The 25,173-nt window shown below is 38.6% G+C and overlaps 1 protein-coding gene across 2 annotated transcripts in view; it reads right to left on the bottom strand.

The window, feature by feature from the left end:
* pax7b (paired box 7b) overlaps window positions 1–25,173 on the bottom strand; it is a 54,832-nt gene that overhangs the window by 17,021 nt on the left and 12,638 nt on the right. For both annotated transcript variants that reach the window (XM_084098487.1, XM_084098486.1), the window contains exons 5-7: window positions 17,378–17,574; window positions 9,738–9,903; window positions 8,725–8,921 (exon numbers count right to left, since the gene is read on the bottom strand). In XM_084098487.1, the coding sequence (XP_083954613.1) occupies window positions 8,725–8,921; window positions 9,738–9,903; window positions 17,378–17,574 (560 nt within the window). The remainder of the gene's footprint in view (window positions 1–8,724; window positions 8,922–9,737; window positions 9,904–17,377; window positions 17,575–25,173) is intronic.

Below are 25,173 nucleotides of genomic sequence, written 5' to 3'. Positions count from 1 at the left end.
TAGTGAAATAGCTCTCAGCTGGAGTCTGAGGGGAGAGAGCGGGGCAGTTAGTGTCAGCCAGCTGGGGACTCCATCGCTAAGGATGGTTAGGGTGGGGGAGGGAAGGATACAGAGGTGAAAAAAACCTCTGATGTTATAAAACCCACATCACAGAAACTGTGAAACTATTGTAGCTTTACATACAAAATCCTAAACAATAAGACAAGCGTACAAAAGTCTGTCATAATCTGTGGAGTGGGCAGGGTGAGTGGCAGTTGTAGTTTTTGCGAGGCTGTAGTATTAATCATAACTTCACACCTGTCAGACTGGCATCTGGAGCTAACAGGAAGCATGTGCACAAAGCTGACCGCCCCAATCCATGGTGTTTTGAGCAGGTTCATAATTGTTGGAAGTTTTCTCTGTTCATACCCAGTGACCCTGCACACACACTCACTGTATGACAATAAAATAAAATAAAATAGCTAGATTGCTCATTTTAAAGAAAAGTGGTCTCACACAAAGGTGCACGTGTTCAAAGTGGCTAAAAAAAAAAACTCCGACGAAAGATTTCTGAAGAATTAGGTTATCATTCAGAAAAAAAATCCATCAGTCTACCCTTTACATTTCTGTTTATGAAATATTTTACCATGTTTAAATCCATCCACACCAAAGTGTTCCCTCCCAACTGTCAACTGTATTGTTCCTTATTTAGAAACATGTAAACACTGAGAAAAGTATGCCTTTTATTTTTTTATCAAAACAAACCAAATAATATACTTCAATTAAGTTTTATGAAAATAATAGTTGTAGAAATTTACGTTCATATTCTTCAAGCACTTTTAATAGATATAAATAAATATATAAATAGGATTTCCTCATTCATACATGCAAACAGCTTTGGGTTTTTTTTGTGTGTGTGTGTTTTTTTTTTTTACTTAGTAAATGCTGAGCTAATACTAAAAGGTAATAGTATTTTTCCATCTAACAGTTAATTCACCCACAATGCAATGAGAGTATTGGCCTTAAATCCTCATCTCCTGCGCTGCCTCCGTGAGATAAATGTAAATCATGTTCTCTTATATCCCGTATTTTTCAGGATGCAGCAGCTCACTTTCTCTCACAAACACTCTTGAATTTATATTGTGCTTTTATTGTCTTCTGCAGCCTTTCATCTATATAAGAGAATAGGAATCCTTCTCTGTGTAAAAGAGAAGAGAGAGTGAAATAGATGCTGTAAATGAAGAAAATAAACAAAGGAAAGAAAGGATGCTGAGAAATTAAGACTGTTTGGACCATACTATACACGCCATGTATTGTAAAATGAATGAAAACAAGAGATAGACTGCAAAGTTAAAAACGTTACAGCCTTGTTCTCATTCACGAAAAATTACAAAAGGCATTTGCTATCAAAATAATAAGACTCATGCATTCCAGATATTCAAATTCTCTGACTCCCAGTGCTGAAACTTGCCTATGTTGTGGAGATCATAATTAAATCATCCCTAATTTTTTATTTTTTTTCCTGTTTTTCCCCACATACGGTTAAACGACAGACCCTCTGAAAAACTATTTTCCATCTAGAGCCATTGGAGATGTTGAATGTGAAATTTACATATGTATTTGAGTGACCTGAGAAACCTGCTATGTTTCATTAACACATGCACAAGACTCCAATTTCACTCAGCTTGTGCTAGAAAAAGAAAAAAGATAGGATGAGAGAGAGAGAGAGAGAGAGAGAGAGAGAGAGAGAGAGAGAAACTAAATAAATTCATGCAGAAAACATTCTGCCAGTGGATATGATTTAAATTCCCCTGATTTTCTTGGCAGCTTTTGAGCAGGTCTCATTTTTTTTTTTTTTTTTTTTAAAGCCTCTTACTTTTTAACTCTTGCCAAATTGAAACAGCATCTGTATTTAAGACGGGTTCTAATTAACAAGTATTTCTCCTCTGCTCTCGGAGCACAGGGGGTGATGTAAATATGCATTTATTTAGTCTTTTGATTTGTCGATGGTGACACATGCCAGCTGACACCGTGCCCGGCGGGCGGCTTAATGCCGCAGTCGTAATAATAGCAGAGACGGCACATAGATTCACTCGCTGACATTCAGGTGCACAAAGTCTAGTCAAAAATCTGCAAAAAAAAAGGGAAAAGGAGTGAACCAAAACTCAATCTTCTTCTTCCTCTCTCTCGCTCTCTTTCTCACCCCCTCTCTCTCACTCATATAATTTTTTTTTTTTTGGCAACCCCTGTGCAGGCTTCTTAAATATAATTCATCCAGTTTAAAGTGGCTGCTGTGCTAATGGGGGAGAGGAGAGAGGTTGGAGTCCCCCCTCCCTTATCTCTAGCAGACAGTTGTCAGGAATCACTGGTGAGGCCTGAGTTTTGCGCGTGGCTCAGGCAGGGAGGCCTGGGGATACGGATCAAAGGGAGTGCTGGTGAGCACTGCTCTGCCTCTGATCCCCCAGTGCTGAAACCCAGCCTATTCGCTCTCCCTTCCTAACATCAAATGCTAGCCAAAGTTCCTTCATTCCAAAACACAAATCTTCCAACTGCAATGGAGAGGCGCACAAAAAAAAAAAAAGATACCTTTGCCATTTTTCTTTTAATTTTGTTACAAGTGTGTGGATGTATTTGTTTGATAGAGGACCCCCCCCCCCCCCCCCCCCCCATTTGGATGTTTTTTTAAATGCTTAAAAATAGGCAAAATGAATTAAATGGAATAACACTTAAAACACATTAAGCCAAAAATCATAGCACATTATACATATATACTGTATATATAAAAAAGTTCACTTGATTCAGGGGCCATTTACATGACACCATTTTCAACAAAAAACAGAAACATTTAAATGAATTTTGGCCATTCATATGGTGGCTGAGAGAGCTCAACGCGCTGCAACTGCAAATAGAAAAACACCCGCAAATTAAGAAAACATCATCAGTTTTACAACACGTGTGTGCCCCAAATACTCACAACACAAACAAATACAGAAACGCCCTGCAAAATTTCACAACACAACCAAATACAGAAATGCCCTGCAAAAGTTCACAACACAACCAAATACAGAAACGCGCTGCAAATAGCACAGAACACAACGGAAATGTTTCAATAAGTGACGTGCTTATTGCTCGTGAGCATCCCTATGCCTTACTCCCTTCGAAGGGCAGACGGCAGAGCCCTTGAAGTGGGGACTTTGGAGTGAGCAGGGCACTTGTGAGTCATTATGTAGCCGTTTGGAACGCACTCGGTGAAGGGAGCAACGAAAAACAACGTAATTTCCTCATTATTTTCACCTGGGATGTTCCCATGACAACGCACCAGTATTGGAGCACCCATGTGTTGTAAAACTGATGATGTTTTTTTAATTTGCGGGTGTTTTTCTATTTGCATGTGTTTTTTTCAGTTGCAGCGCGTTGAGCTCTCTCAGCCACCATACATTCATTTACACGACAACGGGGTTTTGGGGGCATGAAAATGCAAACTTTTGAAAAAGGGTTTCAAAGTGCAAGTTTTTGACAACGATACAGTTATCGTCTTTGTGTAAACCGTTAAAATGTGAATTTATCAAAACTGTGATGTCATGTGCATGCGTATTACGCGTTCAGTCTATACCTGTAGGCGCATAGTGTTTTGTTACAAAGTGGCATCGCCACCTACTGGCCTGGCAGCAGAATACAACGTTTTTAGTTGTTTTCCCAGATCTGTGTGAACAGGGACCGCAACGTTGTCGTTGTGCACAAAAAAATGTGAAGGAAAAACTTTGCTGTTTTTAGTACATCATTGTCGTTTAAATGCACACTCAATGGAGAAGTGAACAGTATTACTAGAATATTATTTTTATTTTTTACATTTATAGTAGCCTATATTTTAAATTTGTTACTGTCTGTTTATGATGAATCACTTATATTGTTTAATTTAACAGTTTTAGTCCCTAAAAAGAATTTATATAATAAAATATAAATATAAATGTTAATAAATATAAAAATCTTGTAAGAGAATAAATATGAAAATAAAATAAAAACTTATAAAAGATTAAATACAAATATAAAAGTCTAAAAGAATAAATATAAAATGCAAGCATAAATATAAAATGTATTATAATAACATTTAAATGTTTATTAATATACAAATCTTCAAAAAGAATAAACAGAAATTACTAAAATAACAAATTAGTTTGTTAATTATGTCAATATTGCACTCAGACATCATAACTAGGGCCTAATGAACCTGACACTAATGTTGCAGAGAGCAATTTCAGTAATGCTCATAATAATAATAATAATAACGAGACACACTAGAAGCTTTACTAGATGACTCGAGTGCCTTGAGGGCTGGCGTTGTTGCTACGAGGCCCAAAACAAAAAGCATGACTGATTATACTGAATGGTTGGTTTTAGTAAAACCTGTTCATTAAAACAGGTGTGTGTTGTGTTCCTCTCCAGTTACGACATCGGACAACAACAGAACAAACCTGCACATATCAGACACACCAAAGCAGAACGTCTCCCGTTGTAAAACCCAATCACCCGCCTGCACAAAGCATCTGTTGTAGGAGGAGGAATGACTGTAGTAGTAAAGCAGGCTACAGCTTTATTACCGCATTCATTCCTTCTCCACGTGTCCAATGTTTGGACTGGTCTCAATGTCCACCAGAGGATGAAACACTGAAAAGACATGCATTCAAGGCCATAGAAATCTGTCCATAGCTCTGACCCGGTCCAAAAGCAGGCTTAATGGAGATTAGGTCTGGCATTGCATAATTTTCATCCGAACTAAGCTGCAGTGCTGTTTAATGTGTTTTCCAGAGGTTGCAGTGAGAAAGCGCTCTGGTTCTGCTGGCACATGAGAAGAGTGAGAGCGGGGTGTGCACCTGTTGGTGTTGTGAACCCAGCAGGGTTGCATTTCATTCTGGCACACAGCCATCATAGCACATTTACTGATTCACAGCACATTTTCTCCACTCGATGGAGGCTGTAAAGCAGTCCATCCACACAATTGTGCAAAAGCGCATCTAAAAAAAAAATGAGCATACCTCTCTCACATTTTCGCAAACTAAAAGCCAGGTCATTTCTATCATGCAGTGCCTTTTTTAATGTAGTACAATGATAAAATATTAAACGTACTGATAATAGTGGTATATTTTAAAGCATTTTAACACCGTCTTTGAGTGAATTTTGCCATTTTTGCTATATGACCCTGTAAGGCCCGCTATATTGGTCCAATCTGCCGGTTCGCCAATACACGGGGAAGGTTATCATGTGTTCTGTCCTCACTCATACAAAGTATTGGTTGGTTAAATTTGCAATACATTTAGTTATGTATTCTCTCATTATTTCATCTGACTCCATAAATGAAAGGTTTTAATGATATCTGTGGATCATTAATCATGAGTGAATGTTTGACTATTCCGTTTAACTCTTCAATGAAAATAATATCAAAATCAGTTAGAATAATCACGTTACAGTTAATATTTCAGATATCAGAGATCAATTCCACAATCAATTCAAATATCTAGTGCATGGTTATACATTGGTTACACTAAATAATCTTACCCAGCTTGCACCTGAGAGAGAGAGAGAGATAGAGAGAGAGAAAGGGAAAGAGAGAGAGAGAGAGAGGAGAGAAAGAGACCACCTATTCCATTCGTGACCAGCAAAGAAGAGCCCAGAGAGAGGGAGCACACCTTCCTTTATCCTCCTGACCAGGTGACATGGGGGATGGGGAGACCACCCTCAAATGGCTTAACCAGTTTTCTCTAAACTTCTATAAACCTTATTACCTTTTATTTTATCTATCTGGATATGATATATCTGTACCACTCACTTTGAGACATTTTAAATGACACCAAAAACATAACAACAGTCAATGATAAACATTCACATTAAACCATGTTCTTGTGTGAGTTCTTTGTTGTTTCTGAGGGGAAGTCAGGCCGTATGGGGGAGGTCAAATATTAATTAGCCAATAGGGCCCTTTAGTCTCAGAGCAGGCCCCAACCAGTATTTTCAGTCTTACAACCCCTGCAGGCTTTGTGCTCTAACTTATAAAATGAAAAAAAAGGTAAAATTTTCTAGTTGTTTCTACATATTTTTTTCTCAATTTAAAAAAAAAAAAATGTTTTAAAAGAAACTGTCTTGGAAATATTGTCTAATCAGTGTGTAAGTTCCTCATCTTATTTGTCTTATGTAATTTCTCCAAATAAAATGTGCATGAGAATATTTTGAAAAATGTCAACAAAACAAAAAAAGTTTCTGCATAATAAGATTAAACCAGTGGCATAGCAGAAATTTTTTTTTATTTCTGCCCATTTCTAAGCTTGGGACAGTGATTTTACAAAGGAGTCAGGCACTGCAGAAGTCAGGATACTAAATAAAATAAAACATAAATCAGACGGAAATTGAGGTAAATGGAAAAGAATAAACAGGATTATTCTGAAACCGTCAGTTAGATGTGCCTCAAAGAATCAGTGAACCAGCGTCAAAGAAGGGTTTGTCCAGACAAATGAGAGAAGGCCTCTAGAGAATTACACAACTATGACAACAACTGTAGGCTATAAAGCTTTTAAAAATGGCTGATAAGATTTCCCAAGCAAACAAAACCAAACAAAAAGCTCTCTGTGCAATCCCACAATCCTCTACTATTTGACAAGCATTAGAAAAAATAATTGACAACTGTACTCTCAGTATTCAAACTACACTACATTAGACTCTGCAGAATCTTGCACACACTAGCTTATTTGCATTGATTTGCATGAACTGTCTTGGTTGAAGGCTAAATTAATGTGTTAAAATAAATTAGTCGAGGGGGCTTATAAGTAAAAGAAAGACAGTAGAATAGACAAATGATGGAGAAAATCGTCATGTACAAAAACAAGCTTGTGTTAGGACTGCCATGTGGACTCCCTGTAGCTGAGAAGAATGGGGGGGTTTTGGCTTGTGGGGCACTGGCGGCCCTTTCATGGACATTGAGGCACAGTGTGATGCTTGGGTTGAACTATGATACTCCTGTCAAAAAGAACATTAATTTTTCCTACAATAAGGGCCTGATGGAATAGCCACATGTGACATGTGGAGATGGGTGAGAGGGGCTGGACAAGGGTGGGGAGGTTAGGGGGCTGAGGAGGGGTCACATGGAGGGTGAACCATCTTCATCTTAGTGAGAGATTCATACAAAAATTCTTGAAGAAAAATATAATTTTCACAAGTATAATTGCTCTTTTATCCTCTTTAAACGGATAGAAAATTAAACGAGGAAGCAGTGCACCATAATTTGATTAATAAAAGTGCACCATCATTTTTTGATTAATTTCCTATGCTGTAGCAATAAAATAAAGTAAATAAAATAGTATTACAGATGACATTTGTATTTATTCAGAATAAAACAAATTACTTACATAATCTATACTGCAAAACAACAGAGAGCTATTATTTTATATTTTATCCATTTCTGGCTGCAAGTACTCCCCCAAAAAATGTACAAAAATTCTCCAGCCATGTTCAGTTATTTATGCAGGTTTGCAGCGAGAGCATTAGTACTTAAAGCCCCTCCACCACGATTAACAATCAAACATGCTGAGAAACGCTTATGTTATCCCCAACTCCGCAGTACAAGAGAAAATCTCTTTTTTGTCATCAAATCCCTAATTCTTTCCTCTCTTTTGGAAAAAATGGAGTAATACCAGTTTCCAATCTGCTTTGAGAAATATTTGGTGAGGAGGGGGGGAAATGGCCATAAAACATGTGAACAAGGGGGTAATTGTGGACAAATGCAGTATTGAATTTCATCTTCAACTCCTTACACACCATTTCAATCTTATTTTCTGCCTGTTAGTCAGATCTTCTTGGTTATGGTGGGCAGAACTGCCCACTAATGGTGAATAATTGCTTGTAATATACTCTTCACCAATGATGTGCATCAATAGCAGCCATTTTCCTATTATTTAGCTCAGTGTAGGATCAACCCTGAGCAAAGAGTCTTATTTTACACGCTTTGTTGAAGGTAGCAGGTAACAATGCTATATAATGTCTATAACAAGAACCTTCACACAGAAACACTGTCAAACTGAAACAAAACCTGTCTATTTAAATTCTATGAAACAAACACAAAAAAAGCCACATGCCTTAAATTGAATTTACTGGTTTCCCATTTTATACTTTCCTCTATGTCTATGGTATACTGAAATTGAATAGGATTCAAAGATGTATCAGAGCCTCACAAGGCAATACTTTTTTGCTCTGTTCCGGTTAATTAAAACATCTACACTTAGTTAAACATCTGTTAACTCTTGAAAATTACTTCCAGACAATTAAACATACAGATCCATTAGTTTGGTGAGATTATGCTCTTTTCTGAACGAGGCGCAGTGCTGGCAGCTCTTTGACTGCATTTGGGATTTCTTCTCTTTAGGGTATCCTGTATTGTCTGAAACTAATTTTCTTAGAATCAAACAATTAAATCTTTATTTTAATTAGGAGAGTGAGTAAAACAAAGGAATATTAATTAGAAAACATTATCTTATGAACACTTCACGAGCACAAGGGAGGTATCAGCAACTAGAAGACGATTTCTCCAAAACATGTCTGCTCAGTACACATGAGACGCATCTAATCACCAAACGAACACGGTAGCGCACAAAGAATATGCTGTTTTATCTTCAGAGAGGTCTCATAATTCCACTTGAAAGACTCCTTGACGTGGCTATAGAGAAGAGTATTTAAACACTGTGGCCAGTGACCCTTACTGACCTGTGGAGATAGTCCATTGCTCACGGGATTCATGTGATTACTGGTCGCTGACTGGCTCATGAAGGTGTCGGTGTAGCTGGAGAAACCGTGGCGGTTGGACGAGAGGCCATAGGCGGAGCCGCTGTCGCTCGAGAGCCCGCCCTGATGCATGGTGGAAGGAGGCAAGGGCTGGGGCCGATGCACTGTGCCACTGACATCTGGATAGAACAGCATATTTAATTAGTTCAGAAAACTATTCTCAAGTGCATCATGGGAGCTTTAAATGTATTGCCATTCCTGTATTAGATAAGTCTGAGTATTAAATAAACATAAAAAAGGTAAAATTCTTCACAAAGGGCCTGTTTACACCTGGTCACTTCATGCATTTTTACTGACTGGATAGCTATCAAGTTTGTTAAAACTGGTCCATTTACACTCGGCCACAATAAATGCATCTCCGCTAAACGAATATAAATCCAATCTTCAGTTCCCATGCTATATGCAAATTTACGTCAGAAATTAGCTGTATTTTATTCATCAACAGCTAATTTCAAGATCAAGACCGCAATAGGAGAGATAGATGGTAAGACAATGACGTCTCACTATACTTTTGATGAAGATGATTGTGTGTTGAGCTTCTGGATGCGATGCCACACTTTTAGTTTAATTTGAGGCAGTGTGCGCATCAGCTACTCATCTGAAGCGGGCCTTAAGTGTGGCGAGTACAGCTGTCATATCTGGTTACCTGAGCAGGTAGCCTATAACACACTCACAAGTTTATTTTTATTTATTTTTGCCATTTTGGGAGGAGTAATATTTACATATGTGTCTTCAACAACCAGATGCATTTACACTTGCCCAGTTTTATCTGGAATGCATCTCAAACCACCTCCTGAAGTGGTTTGAGTTATCGGATTTAAATCCGTTTCAGAGGGCATTTACACTTGGTCTTTTCACGACCTGATAGCTATCTGATCAGAGAAAACGCATGAAGTGGCCAGGTGTAAACGGGCCCAAAACAACGATTAGCTTACCTTGTTGTAATGTTGATGAAGGGTAGCTGGACTCAGGAAGCTGGTATGTTGGTAGAGTGCCCATGCCTGTGGGTGGGAATCCTCCAGGTAACAGGTGGTTAAATGCCGCCAGTTGATTAGCTCCAGCTTGTTTACGCCACCTGGCTCGTCTATTGCTGAACCAAACCTAAAATTAAAAAGTAAAAAAATCAATAATAATAATAAGTGCACTGAATTCTGGCCGATATGATAAGCTAATTATTTTCATGTTCGATTACCAATAAATGGGCGATATTATACATTTATTCTACTTGATTTTTTAAAAAAGAATGAAAATGAAAACACTGAAAAATTAAATGGATTGTTTGCTAAAAGGGAATTTAGGCACCACAATATTTTATTTTAAAATCTGTAGAAACCAGATTATTAAGATATATATATATATATAATAGAAACCAGGTGGTTATTCATTTGTTAACTAAAACTAAAACCATAAAAAACATCTTCATTATTTGAAATAAAATGACCATTAACTGAAATAAGATAAAATGTAAATAATAATAGTAATAATAATAATTATAATTCAGTTAGTTGACAAAAGGCAACATGTGTCATGAAACATATATAGAGACATTTTAAAAAACACAAAAGCACAAAACATAATTACTAAAAATTTAAAAAATAAAATCAAAATATTAACAAATTATAAAACTATAATACAGTGTTACTAAAATAACTGATCAGGAAAAAGCTAAAACAAAAGACCTTATATTAGAGGAGAGATATAACAGGGGTTACATGCATTACATTGTTATGCACCTCACTCTGCACCCTCAAGATTAAAATCTATTAGTATCCCATTAATTTAGTGCAAAGTTATCTAAACCTAAAAATCTTATAATAAATATCCAACAATGACAGAGAATGATGAATTAAACCTTGCTAACATTGGCCGAGAACCAATATGGTGCCAACTAAAAGAAAAAATCAAATGAAAATATCTCTGGATTTGACGTGTTTGAGATATTTAATGAACAAAAGCCTTTCTTTATAGAAAGAAAGAAAGAAAGAAAGAAAGAAAGAAAGAAAGAAAAAAAGAAAAAGAAAGAAAGAAGTGCCTCTGCCACATTAAGACACATTTTCAAAGTTTCATTCTAATGTGAGTCATTGAAAGGGGGAGCACGGCCAGTAACCTGCACCTCTCTGGGGCCGAGGCGCTGCCCCTGTGTATGCAAAAGAGTGAATGACATTGATCTATGCCTCAGAGGGGCCATTCTTCAGACTTTAATACACTGGCAGTGCAGTTAATCTACTGTTGTTTTTCAAATGGTCCCCTCCATTGTGAGTGGAAGTGAAAGAGGGGGACAATGGCCCTTCAATGAATCGGACCACAAAGAGAGGGCGTCCCTTTTTAAACAGCTCCTCAAGAATGACGCTTTCAGCCCGGGCATTGATCAAGGGGCTGGCATAGACATACTGTATGAGTACACACTCTTTCTCTGCCTCTCTCTCTTTTATCCTCCCAGGCTGCCCTTCACTCTTTGTATACAACGTGACAAAGAAAGAGAAAAATTCTGATTATTTTTCATAAAATCTGAAATTCATATGGTAGCTAATGCAGGCATAGAGAGCTGTTTACAGCAATATATTTTTGATAAATTCAATTGATTCTCAAAAATGTGTCTTTATGGTACCTGGATACAATAAAATGAACTAAAATAAAAAATAAATAAAATAAGATAAATAAATAAAATAAAGCCCCACCCATAAAAAGCAAATTTTTTGGCATTCCTTTAAAAACTTCCTGTTGCATTCCCATTTCTAAACAAAAACTAGGAAACACCTATAAGACTTGGGGAAACACCTATAAGACCTATATAATTATTAACACACCAGGGGACTAATTACACACATGGTTAGCAACTGCTTTGAGTAAACCTGTTCCCAACACCCTTCCTTACCTCAACATTAGTCTACTGGAATTTTTCAAGATAGGTTTTCTTTTTCAGTATTAATCAATAAAAACAGTTTAAATCAAATAAAAGTCAGCAGTACTCAACTATCCCACACTGCTCCTTCAACAATGCCGTGCATCAATGACCCTTCCCATAAAACCACAAGTCCCGCTGACACAAGCCCCATTACTTTACATGTCTTAGGTTAGGATGGCTTCTGGTATTAGTGAGAACTGGAGAGTAGCACAAGGCATTAGAAAGCGTGTATCTCAGTGTTAGAGGCTAGAGCGCCTGCCGCCCCGCACTCAATGGATCTCCTAAGAGGCTTGCTGCGAGCTGGGGCTTCTGAATGCGCCATTCTGGAACCCGATGGCAAAGGCACCTTGAGCGGGGATTTTCTCTCTGCCGCTCCTTCTAATTCCCCACTCTTCTCATTTCCCTGCTCAAGCCGAGACACAAAGCACACTGCCCAACTGAGATGGCCAACTCATTTCATATTTCTGAAAGAGTTCAAAATAATTTCCTTAAAAGTGAACGGAGTCACTTGGCGAAACATTTAAGAGAGGAGATTTCTTGGAGTGTGGCTGAAGGAGCTGTTGTGTGATTGCATTCGGTTCGGAGGGAATGGAAGTCGAAAAATTCAATTCAATATACTCTCAATCTCCGAGTGTACAGGGGGAGTGGAAGAGACAAAAGGAAGAGGGGTAAATGGAAGACAAATCTGATTGTGGACTGTGTCACGATTTCACATTCCACATTCGGCCAGCATCTCATGCTCTCATCCAATATCAATCACCCGGGCCACCCTATCAGTTCCTCTTGCTTTCTTTTTCTTTTGCCGTCTCTCTCAGACGACGATGGTTATATGTCTTCCTAGGATTACCGTTTGCCATGCACAGGGCAGTTGGTGGACAGACTGGAAGACGAGGAGTAAAACCTGGATAACGTGATTGAATTTCACAGCAAAAAAGAACATAACAGTGGCTGAGAAGCGTAAAAAAGGCCGACATCAATCTCAGTGCAGGGCTCCATCCAGGGGTTTAGGGAATCTGGATGGGCAGTGGGACAGGATGGGTTGGGATAAAGGGTTGAGACGGGCTGGACTGGGTCCTGAAGGTAACAGTGTAGCAAGACTTTATAAAATGGCACGTCTCTTCAGCAGAAACATCTGCAAATTTTTCAACAATTCAACTTTTACTACACCCAGATGCCTTGGTTGAATTGTAGAAGACATGCACTTATTAATAATTGTCATTAAGTACATGCACATCCTCTTTCTTCCTTTTGTAATCATAAATATACATACGTATATACATATATTTATTTTATCTATTCATTGAAATCCCAAATTTTTTCGTAGGTCAGGAGAATAAGAACAGAATTATTGGCTCCAGATTTTGCAAGGATCAATCAAAACGCACGTGATATAACACATCAGGGGGCTGACACTTGTGCCCTGGAAGTCCAGATTGGATCAAAGGGGGCTGGATTATAGAGGGGAAGTGGAGACATCTTCAAACCTGAGTAACACGTGGAAGGACTAACTCTCCTCACTCCGTGCCTGACAAGTATACACTATCATTCATACACTGCCAATTTTTTTTTTTTATTCTAATAATATTTCACAATATTACTGTTTTACTGAATTTATCAAATCATTTTTAGCTGTATTTTTATAAAAAATCTTGCCGACCTTTTGAATGGTCAAACCTAAGCCATAGTATCTAGTTTAATTCATTATTTATAATATAATATAAAGAGGAAGTTTTCATTGCGATAACGTAGCACGTCTAAGTTCTTCCCTCCATCTGTCGATCCTCCATGAGTTGTCATACACACAACCCCAAACCTGATACTTCAGCACATCACAAAGATTTCATGTCTAACTGAGTTTATAGTGACATAACTGCCACTGCCTATGAAATTTCCTGTAAATCTCAGATAATTCATCTTGTTTCTTCCTCTGGCTTTACAGATTGCAGTAAACCAGACAGACAGGCAGCAGTGCAGTGAGACCTGGAAGCACTTATCCCTTTGCTTAGTCAGATATGGATCACTTCCTCTGATTTGTCATACGGAACAGTAAAACAGTGGAAGCATGAGTAACGTGTCTGTGGTTAAGAATAACCACAGTGACAGTGCTCAATGAAGACAGATGACATCTAATAGAAAAGCACCAAACACATAAATTAACACCTTTGACATCATTACTGATCCATGTCTGACTTCCTCTCTTTGGCAGCAGGAACACTCCCTCCCTCTCTCCCTCTCTCCCTGTTTCTCCCTCTCTCTCTCAGACATCTGGATACTGTGTCAGCGCAGCTGCACTCAAGTGGGTTGACACTGAGGCCGCGGGGTCTGCCAAAAGCCAACAGGGTCAGACACCTTCCCCTCCACAAAAGCAATGATCCCAGAGCCCTGGCATCTCCTTGTGAGCTATCTCGAGCCAGAGATCCTCACACATCCTCTGCTTGGCCTCTCAAGAACCAACTGCTGGGCTGGGACAGGGTTGAGAAAACAAAACATGCGCTGTTGGGACAATATATCAAGGATGTGGTGGTCTCATATGGTCTTTGAATGATCTGAACATTCCAGTCAAAATGGTGCAAAAGAGCATTTGAATTCACATTCATGATTGGATTATCAGTTTTTACAAATATAACTCAGGTCTGACATACACAGGTCAGAAGTGATATAATGTTTATTCACTTGTCTAATTAGCATCAGTCACCATAAACACACAAAAGGGCCAAATGTCCCATGGGGCTCCTTTCAGGGAGAGCTGAATCACTGACATGGCCAGGGAGAGATATTCTCTCTACCAAAAAACCTGCCACGAGGCTACTATGGGTCAACTTCTTCCAAAATTGAGTCATTCCTCAATGTTTTAGATCCTTTTTATACCAACATTTGTTTTGATTGATTTGATTGTTTGGAACACAATTCATAATCCAAATGCTGCTATTAAAACAAAGCAATATAAAGCGTCTGCAGCTAATCACAGAAAGAGTAAGATATTTGGCAACTTGAAAGGTGGTGACGCCAATTTTGCCAAACATGGCTGAGAAGGAAAGAGAGAGAGACAGCTGCATTTCAATTATGCAATGATGTCATTTAGGCAGCTTGCAAAGATCTGACATACAGTGTTAACATATTAAAACATATAATATTGTATCACAAAATCGAATAACCAAGTCAGACTGACCTTACATGGTATTTCACTATACATTACAACATTAATGTAATGTCCAGAGCATTAGCATTTGAAGGGCCCAATCCTGTACCATTGCAGAGGTGAAGCAGGCAGCAGGGGCATGGCGAGCGGTCATATTTTTTACAAGCTCTTGATTGATTAATGTAACTGGTGGAGAAGGGTTCCCAAGAGAGTGTGTGGGATGCTCTCTGATATGCAGCAAATTTTACAAGGAGCGGTGGTGGGCTTGAAAGTGGTGGGAAGAAAAGATCTCAGCCAAAAGCTGAAGTGAGAAATCCATCAGGAATGCACTCTCGCTCTTTTTATCCCCCTCCCTTTGCTCCCAACAGCTGCTGCCATAACTCTACTGTATTTTCCCCCTCTCATTGTTTCAACTATCCACATGGTTGACAAGCTGTCAGGACCAGTGGTGGGAGGAGCCAAGGTTCAATGCACTTTTATCCCTCAGATAATCTTCAAAAAAGTAGTTTTGTAATTTTGTCTTCAAGTGTTTAGGTTCCTCTAACGTGTATTTTTAAAATATTTCTATAAATAGAAAAATTCAAGAGTTCAAAAAGTTTTCCATCAAAAGATGCAAAGGTTTAAGTTGTAATGTAATGGAAGAAGCAAAAGATCTTTTCCTCCATATCGTTGAGGTATATCAGAGTGAAACGGGTCATCAAAAAGTAAAGAAATGTAGGGCAGGACATGGTTCAATTTATCAGTCGGATGGGGGCACGTGAATGCAAACTTACAGTTGATTACAAGAAAAAGGCGGAGTTTACTAAATGATTGGAGAAGTTCAGCAAACATCACCAGAGAAGTCTGTTGTTTCACTGGAGGATCGAGTTATGACATTTTGAAGAAAAAAATTTAACGAAACATGCATGGATGAATCGTTCACACTAAGATCAATTACATGCATTTAGAAAATAGATCAGGTGAATTTTCCTTTCATGCCAACTTTAACAGACGCAGTGCCATGTTAGCCACCTGATTGTGTTTCTCTCTGATATGGCTGACAGGAAGAGGCCCGCTGTGTTTTTTAGCACTTTCTTTGAGATGAGCAGTTGCATTGTTACACGCATCATCAATCAGAGAACCTTAGTCCAACAGATCCAGTGACACTTTAGAGCTCTATAGACCTCAGAGCACATAGCTGAACTCTTACTGAGCTCTCATTGTGCCATCTACATCTCCAACTGAGAGCATCAGTCTTATGAGTACCATATTAAACTTCATAGATGAGCACAATTAAAAGAATAATACACCCAAAAGAATTAAAATTCTGTCAGTTACTCACCCTCGTGTCGTTCCAATGACTTTCTTTTTTCAAAAGACGATATTTCAAAACTAAATGGACAACATTGGACCCCATTGACTTTGATTGTATGTATGCTTTCATGGTCACCATGATTTTGCCAAGTAAGATTTTTGTTGATCCTGGAACAACATTCCTTTCAGAAAATGTAGTCCTAACCCTACCCCTAAGCCTAAACTTACCCATAACTTATCCCTAAAATCAGAGGGAAATGATAGGTAAATAACACTGATGTAGAAGCATCTAACCCTGGTTGTAAACCTAAACTAGACATAAACTGTAAACTTGCCCCCTCAAATCTGACTGATTAATTGGAATGATATTAATCCTGGCATAACAGACATAGGCCAGTAAGAGCTGTGCGTGTAAACCTCACTCCCCTGGCCTCAAGTGGCACCCCAGCGGCAAGAGGCTGTGGTCTATTGTGTCCTTGTTAGCGCACCCGCCTCCCACGCCAGAGACCCCGGTTCAAATCCTGCTCTGAGCAGGTAGAGTAGGACCGGTGACATTTGGTGCCGTGACCCGGATGGGAGTGAGGTTTAGGGTGGTGAGTGTAACAGACGTAGGCCAGTAAGGGCTGTGCATGTAAACCACAAGAAACGCGCTAGCAACTGACGCTAGAGGCTGCCCACCTCCCACTCCACAGCAACCCCGATTCGGACACTGGTTGTTGGACACGGGACAGCAGGCAGCAGTTTCTCTGGATCTTTTATTCCCTCTCCCATGCAAGTACAATACAAAAGGGCCAGAAAAAGAGGAGCCCAAAACAAACTCTCCCATTCAGTTACAATGCAAAAGGGAAGAGGCGGAGACAGAACAGGAAGTTGATTCTTGACATCGCATCAATTAAAGGAGAAAGCAGGAATATCAGGAATATGTAAATTAACAATTTTGTGTGATTTCTACTAAACAATACATGCAATTAACAGTATAATTTCTATACCCATTACTTGAACATGTTGCACTTGGTGAAAATTACCATGTGGGTCATACATGTTTGGAATGACATGAGGGTGAGTAAATTATTTCATTTTAGGTGAACTATCCCTTTAAGTTTTGTATACAGAATGACAATAATGGCTCTTGATTCAATAAAACACATTTTGAGCTGCATTTCAGTCAAACCATGTGTCAACCATGTGTCAATCTCTAGCAACTGCAGACACTACTTTAGTATTTGATAGTGTCATACCTGTACTCTGGCCTCGGTGAGCTTGGTTCTCTGGGCTAGTTCCTCTCTGGTGTAGATGTCTGGGTAGTGTGTCCTTTCGAAGGCCTTCTCCAGTTCTTCCAGCTGCTCGGCTGTGAAAGTGGTCCGACTGCGCCTCTGCTTCCTCTTCAGGGGCAGGTCCGGTTCAGACTCCACTTCCGAGCCTTCGTCCATTCGACCTATCAGAGAGGATAGAGAACGAAAGAACTGAGTGCGATGTGAACGCCACTATAGGAGTATAAGGCATCTACTTTCCATAGAGATGCACTTCCCAGAAAGCTCTCTGCTCATGAACACTGTCATGATCATACTAATTTTGATGTGTGAATAAATGTAGACACCCCCCAAAAAAACAGATGGATGGCGGTATGGTGAAATGTAATGGATTCATGTGGCTTTCAAGCGAATATTATTTCAATGCACAGCTATTTATATAAGCGAAGCTCTTGTAAATACAATCCCACATCAGTGCGCATCCCAGTTCGCCCCGAGGCCATAGAGGGAAAAGGGGGGAGTTAATCTCCACAGACCACCTTAGCGATCCTTGTACTGGTATTCTGTGCTAAAAATGAAACAAAACTGGCACTTTGCAAATAACTCAAGTATACGATTGAGAACATTTCATTAAATGCCATCCACAATATATTCTTGCAGTCTTTAAAATACGAGCGGTGGATTATCTGTCAAATGCAGCCATGTCAACTATAGCATTTCTGTTTAGTGGTTAGCTGGAGAAAAGATGAGAAACAATAAGCCCAAATCTGATCTAATGCAAACCAGAGGTGTGTGGGTGGCAATTCAAGCTGAGTAGCTTAGTGATGAAACAAAAATGACACATTAGCTTATCCATGCTGTGCAAAACAGTGACCTTTATACAGGTGTGTGAATTTCATTGCTAACTTTTTTGCAGCAGGCATTAATATTAATAGGTCTAGATTAAGTATGCTGGCGAAAAAAACTCACTAACAACAGAGTTTCCTTCATCCCATTCTTTAGTCACATCAAGACCATTTCCACATATAACAGGGAAGATCTTACAGCCTGTTTTTATCATTTCATTTGAGTTGATTCCTTATTTATTTCCAGTTTGGCTGGCACTGGGCTGATCCTTGAAAATCCCTTCAGCAGCATTGGGGGCCTAGCTCGGCAGACACTGGCCTTAATCCAGGCCATGACTTCCCGCTAAATTGAAGCAATTCTACATTAGTGATGGCTGAACCCTGGCTTCTTATTGGCTAATGCTGGTGTGGGCTTCCAAGACTGGCCCCTCTGAATATGGTTGATTATAGGAGCCGAGTGGGCTGCGCTCTGCCTTTCCTTATACGTTAGGGATGTTTTTTTGCCCAAATAATCGCAATTCATCTAAATGAATCTGATATTGATTTGTACAAATTTGAAAAAAATCTCTTAAAATGAACATTTGACATTCATTGAACTGTTTCAATATACAAAAGGTTCTTTATAGTGGAAAAAGGTTCTTCAGATTATTAAATTCTTTACACTAAGAAAAAAATGTTTTAAGAATTGTTCCGTGAAAGGTTATTTGGGGTACTGAAAATTGCTATTCTATGGCTTTGCTGTGAAAATTTGTAACCTTTTGTTTAAGAGTGTGTGTTGGCTGAAACTCTTCTCTGTGTAGCAGAATGAGTATTCCTTCCTTTTTTTTTTTTTTAACAAAATGGACATTATAACTGAAATGAATCTGGAATCTAATCAAAATTTAATTGAATCAGGAAATCTAGCCTATATCAAAGCCCAGCCCTACACAATTTAACAGTGAGCTTCAGAACATATATTTTACACCCTAAACATCCGCTTTTTACCAGGGTCATTGGAAAGACTCAGTAGAGTAAGAACTGTTTTTTCAGGCTAGGTGAAACCCAACAGGGATTTGAGAAGTAATTCAATGACAGTAAAACTTGTAGATGACAGCAGATCTGTTCATTCTGATTCTACACCATAGGGCACCTTGAGGCAAGTTAGAGAAATATAAATTCTTCCAAAAAATCATAATGTTTGAAAAATTTAAAAATTGTTTTTATTCATTTAACCAAAAAAGTTTTTTTTATTCCCCAGATATGAGTTCAAATGATTCTGAATGATTTTACATTTCTATTTTTTATATGAAAAATGTCATGTTTTTTCTTTGCCAGTGTCACCTGACATTGGTTTGGTTACAACAACAAATGCTAACCAAGGGCAACACCAGATTACAGAATGAATATGTTTGCAAGTCACTATATTTGTTTGTTGGACGATTGGACAGAAAGTCCCAAAAATAGCCTCCAAACAAAAGTCCAACAATGAAAGAGCCATCAAAGTGGCTTCGACTCCAGGCCAGCTCTGTCTTTTAATTAAACAAGGAATTATGGGATTACAGGGAGGTTCTCATTACAGGCCACTTGAGGAGTCCTCTGGTAGATGTCTTTTTGTCTCCCAGAGCTCACGCTCAGGAATTCTCGACGGATTACACATGGCCGTAGGACATGAGGCCGCATTAATTAAATCAATTCCTTTGCCTTTTCTTTTAAGATTCATTTTGCCAGAATTCTCCCCTCATCCAAACACTCAGCTAAAAACATACTCAAGTATACATATATATTGGAACTCATGTTCTTTAAATCCCTTTGTTGGTTTTGGAGAAATTGTGACAAAGTGATTTGGTTTTGACTCGCCATGACGACCACTTAAGGCTGGTGCAGTGATCTGTACTGATTGTTTTTTTCCAAAAGGTAGCCACCACTTTCACTGAAGACACAACATGGAATTTATTTTTCTTCCCTACATGCTGCTAGCACTAGTAACTAGCCAGAAATAAAAACCATCATGCCATTTCAAACCTGCATTTCTTTTCTTCTATGGACCACAAAAGAAGAAATTGTGAAGAATGTTTTTGTCCATGCAATGAAAGTCAATGGGGTCCAAAACAAAACTGCCATATAGACAACAAAAAAACATATCTTAATTTAATTTCAACAGATGAAAAAGTCATCGGGGTGAATAAATAATCCAGTGAACAATCCCTACATGTGGTAGAAAATCAAACTTGACTACCATTTAAAAGTTTGGGGACAATTTTTTTATTTAAAGAAATTATTATTTTTATTCGGAATGGAATTCAATTGACCAAAAGTGACAGCGAAGACATTTAGGTTACAAAAGACTTCAATCACATGTTCTTTTGAACTTTCAATTTGTCAAATTAATGCAAAAATATTAAAACAGCACAACTGTTTTCAACATTGTTAAGAAATGTCTCTTGAGCAGCAAATCAGCCTTTTACAATGATTTCTAAAAAAAAACATTTTTAATCTTACAGACCCCAAACTTTTATATCCAGCCACAATTACCAAAGCAGATTTGTTTCAAAACAAGCCATCAGCCTCTCGGTTTCCCCACATTTTTACCTTCAGACAGATGAATGAAAATCAAGGGGACAAATCTAAGAAACCCAGTTTGAAAGTCTACAAGCTTGATGCAGTGGTCCCTGCATGACTGATGACTATGTATTCTGCCACATCTCATTCTGCCCTTGTCACAACAATTACGATGTCATTTTGCTGCCATAACAGAAAACCCACAAGCTGCTCCTCAGCCAGCCCTGCAGAGACAGATAAAACCAGAATAAGTTTGACAGCACTCTCCTGCTAAAGGTCAGCATCTATCGCTCTCCTACTCGTAGTATAATGAGGACAGGATTATGGAAATGAAACAGACGCTGATGCAGATATGCGTCTAAACCTGGACCTCATCTTTGTCTCTGCGAGATCCCGCGATTGACATGCTGGGTCCCATCACACGAATGAGACCATGGCAAGTACCCAGATCTGTCGAATGTGCCGCGGCATAAATATAACGGAGTATGAAACATTTTGTCTCTGATGGCCTGGAGCAGACAGCAGCGAAAGCTTTTGAATAAAAGGTAAATAGAGCAAAAACTGGGTTTTAAAAATAAAAAGAGCTCTTTGGCCAAACCACTAATCGGAAAAGAACAGGAACATTTAATTACAATAAGACAACACTCTTAAATCTATTAAAAAGTTGAAGGAATGCTGATAAAATGTTTTTATCTTAAAATGTGGGCTTAATTAAAAATTCCCTGTGAATATTACTCCTTTATCCATGTAGTCCTCCAGGGTTCCCAGGATATTGTTCAATTCAATATGTTTCAAGCAAAAGGATGCAAAAACACGGCATGATTTTCGAACCGAACAAGATAATCTGACAGCAAATGAGCGATGTTTTCATTCAAACAAGCTCTGACAAGAACCCAAATCCTATTATTTTACGAACTTAAAATTGTCTCTTTGCATCCCTTCAGTTATTAAGAGTGAACGTGCCCCATGGGATCAACCTGATTTGAAGCACTTACACATCAAAGGCAGTTAATCAGAGGAGAATTGGCCTAATATATCTTGAATAGGAATTCGATTAAAAGCCCTTTGGTGAAACTGAACCAGAAGAGTGGCTGTAACACTTTCAAACTGATTCACGTAGATTTGCTTCATACAGCCAACCTGACTGAGCTTTTTTGTTGACAGCTGGGCATAAAACTCCCCGAGAGGCTACACCGCGGACAGTGATTAACCGCTACGGGTGAGGAGTGACTAAGGCCAAAGAGAAGTCATGACCACCCAACATAAGCCTTCAGACCACTTCCATCACCGATGAGCCTGTGAGCAGATGGGATATTCATCATCACGGCCACACTCAGACCTCTTTCTCCTCTCTGTTGTCTTTTTATTTTCATTCCCTCGTTCTCGCTCTCTCTCTCGCCCTAACCTTTCCTGCCACAGTTTCTGTGTAAAGAACTAAAGGGCCTCGGGTAAAGTGTTCGTCCACAGCTGCACATTCCACTAAGCTTAGCATGGTAGCACACATTTACACATTTGTCTTCATCAGAGTTGGCTCTCAAAACAATATTGTACTCAGGTTGGTCCGGTATTTCTGAGGCACACAACTGGCCTCCTTGTTTCCGACATATATGTACTCATCTTTGAGAGTCCAACTGGGTAAATCAAACCAATGATTGTCCCATTTATTTCTAAATTATTACACGTATACATTCATATGTGGATCTATTTACAACTGCTGTTTCATTCAAACTGTCATCCAAACATATCTGCACTCTCAGACTATATGAATAAAATGCTGTACAGATATATTCTTGCTGCCGCTTACACATTCATTTGCTCTTGCTTCCAAACAATCTCTGCGATTTAAGGTTATAAAAACCATAACCTCCTAAAGAAAATGTCTGTGGTGTTTGCCAATCTCCACAATGCAAGGAGGTTCTAGGTAGTTACCATTAGCGATACACTTAAATTTTGATAACCAAAAACCAATTTGATGCAACAACAAAAAATAATTTTCCGTTTAGCCGAAATCATTGATCGAAACAGTGATCAATGACACGTTTGGACTTTATCAGTGTCTATTTCGTACACACAACATGGACTAAAAGTAAACATGTTAGCAGAGTAGATGCATTACACAGTGACCAAAAATTATGATTAATAATTATTATAATAAGTAAAATTTGTACAACTAAAATATCGAGAGGCGGCTCATTGCTGAAAAATTGTACTACGACTGGTTTATCATCTTTAAACACGACAGCCTGAACAGCATAAGGAGTACAATTACCCAATCACCCAAATTTAAATACAGAAAATGTATTTCCAGTTTTTGGCTAGAGCCGAAACGTTATCTCCTGTCTATAATAAAATATTTTGCAGTTTTTTTTGCAATTTTGGTGTATTCATTTTGCTGTAAGTTGGTTGCTATGTGGTATACTTACTGGCCCAAGTCAAAAGATGCCATCCCATAGTCTCTATGATATTGTGGGCCATACATATGACTAAGGATCCTTCTTCAGTGTCAGTCAAAGGGATTGTTTTCACTGCCTTATTGTCCAATAATCAATAATCATCCAATAAAATTTGATTTAAAAAGCCACACAGTTTGATGAATCATTTATGTTTGCAGCACAGTGTAGGATAAGTTATGTGCCACAGTTTAATACCTATATGGTTAGGAATTGACATAGTAAAAGTATGAGCAAAAGTAAAGTAATGGTGATGTTACTAATTAATTTGGATTATTCCAAAGATGAATCAAATCAAATACATTACATTGCTGAAAAACTGATGATGATCAAACTTAATAGCATTTATTATTCAACACTAAAAACGATAACACCGTTGACCGTAATGAATAGTTTTTTTAAACTGAATGCTACAAAACCAAAACACAATAGTCCTGCTCAGTTCAGATTTGCTTTCTGCTTCACATTCATTAATTTCTTTCCATGGAATAAAAGAGGGAAAGCGGCGTAATTTTGGCTCCCACAACAAACAATTAGCCCTCTTTTCTTTTTTTAGCATTCAAAAACATTTGAGAGAAAGAGAGGGAAGATGTGAAGGAGAGGTGATGGGTGATGCTCTTTTATAGGTCCTGTCATGTGTATGAAGGCTCAGTGGGCTTTTTGTCCAGCATGCCTGTGTGAGAGTGTGCTCACCTTAAACAACAGAGAGACTCGGGGGCCTCCGTGGCCTTTCAGGCCCAATAGAAGACGCACCTTAGGGGGCCATTTAAGCCTGAAAAGAGGCCTGACAACCCTGTGCAGCTCTGAGGGCATCAATAAATGCTGACATATTGACTCTCTGTGCCCAAGCGCCACTGGAAAATGCTGCCTGAATATGAATCCATTTAGGAGCAGGGAAAAGGGGGTGGCAGTGCAGAGAGACAGCGAGAGGGAGACTCTAAGGATGGCTTGTGTCTCTTGGGTTTTGAACGTTCTGGAATGTGGTGACTGAAAGGGAGTTTTGACAATGAAACTATAACTATTGACAGATAGGATAAAGAATGTGGAACATGGAATATGTTAGGATAATAAGACCTACTTTGGATATCATGTTAAAGAAATCATGTTTTGCTTTAGTTATCAGATCCACACAGAACATCAATGTGAAGATCACATCTATTCTGCTGTATTTCGCTACACTGCTATTTAAGAACAACTCTGAAATGGTTCTTAAAATATCTTTAGGCAATTGGGAGGCGGGGGGGTGTTCTTTATAGATATGTGCAGCGCTGTCAATTTGGTGGGAAGTGCTGACTTAACTTGGTCAATGGAAGCCGGAGAGAGCTCTAATTTAGTTTCTAGCTGCGAGAAACTGAAAGGCAGGTGTCCGTTTACTTCCCATCTCATTCTTTCTTTTTCATACTGAGTTTTCATTTCCTGGGATTGAGATCCCGCTAATTGAGGTCAAAAGCAATCAGCACCGTGGAACTTAATCAAATATCTAAAAGGTGAGAAAGACGACAAAATCAGCCATTTAACCTACCGTGCCTATAGCTTATTAAACTACAGTGTGTGTGTGTGTGTGTGTGTGTGTGTGTGTGTGTGTGTGTGTGTGTGTGTGTGTGTGTGTGTGTGTGTCAGAGAGGACTGAAACATGAGTATAATTCATCCTTCAGCACATTTCAGTTGGAACAGGAATCTGTACACCATGTAAGATTTTAACTGCCCCACATGATACATTATAAGCAGAAAATTAATTTACTCATCTTCATATTGTTTCAAACTGAAAAAAAAAAAATGTGGTGTAGGATTTACTTTAAAACAATTTTCACCCAGAAATTGCTAGTAAATACCCACAAATAATTACAAAGAAATGGCAAGTAACACAGTAAATTAATCTTGGAATTGAAGTAGAAAGACTGCAATAGTATTTTCATGTAAAACGTACTCTAATAATCTTTACTTTATTCTC

The sequence above is a fragment of the Abramis brama genome (genome assembly GCF_963993115.1).
Source record: "Abramis brama genome assembly, chromosome: 22".
Classification (NCBI taxonomy): domain Eukaryota; kingdom Metazoa; phylum Chordata; class Actinopteri; order Cypriniformes; family Leuciscidae; genus Abramis; species Abramis brama.
Note: the sequence above shows the minus strand (reverse complement) of the source record. Positions and strands in the feature narration are given on the sequence as shown.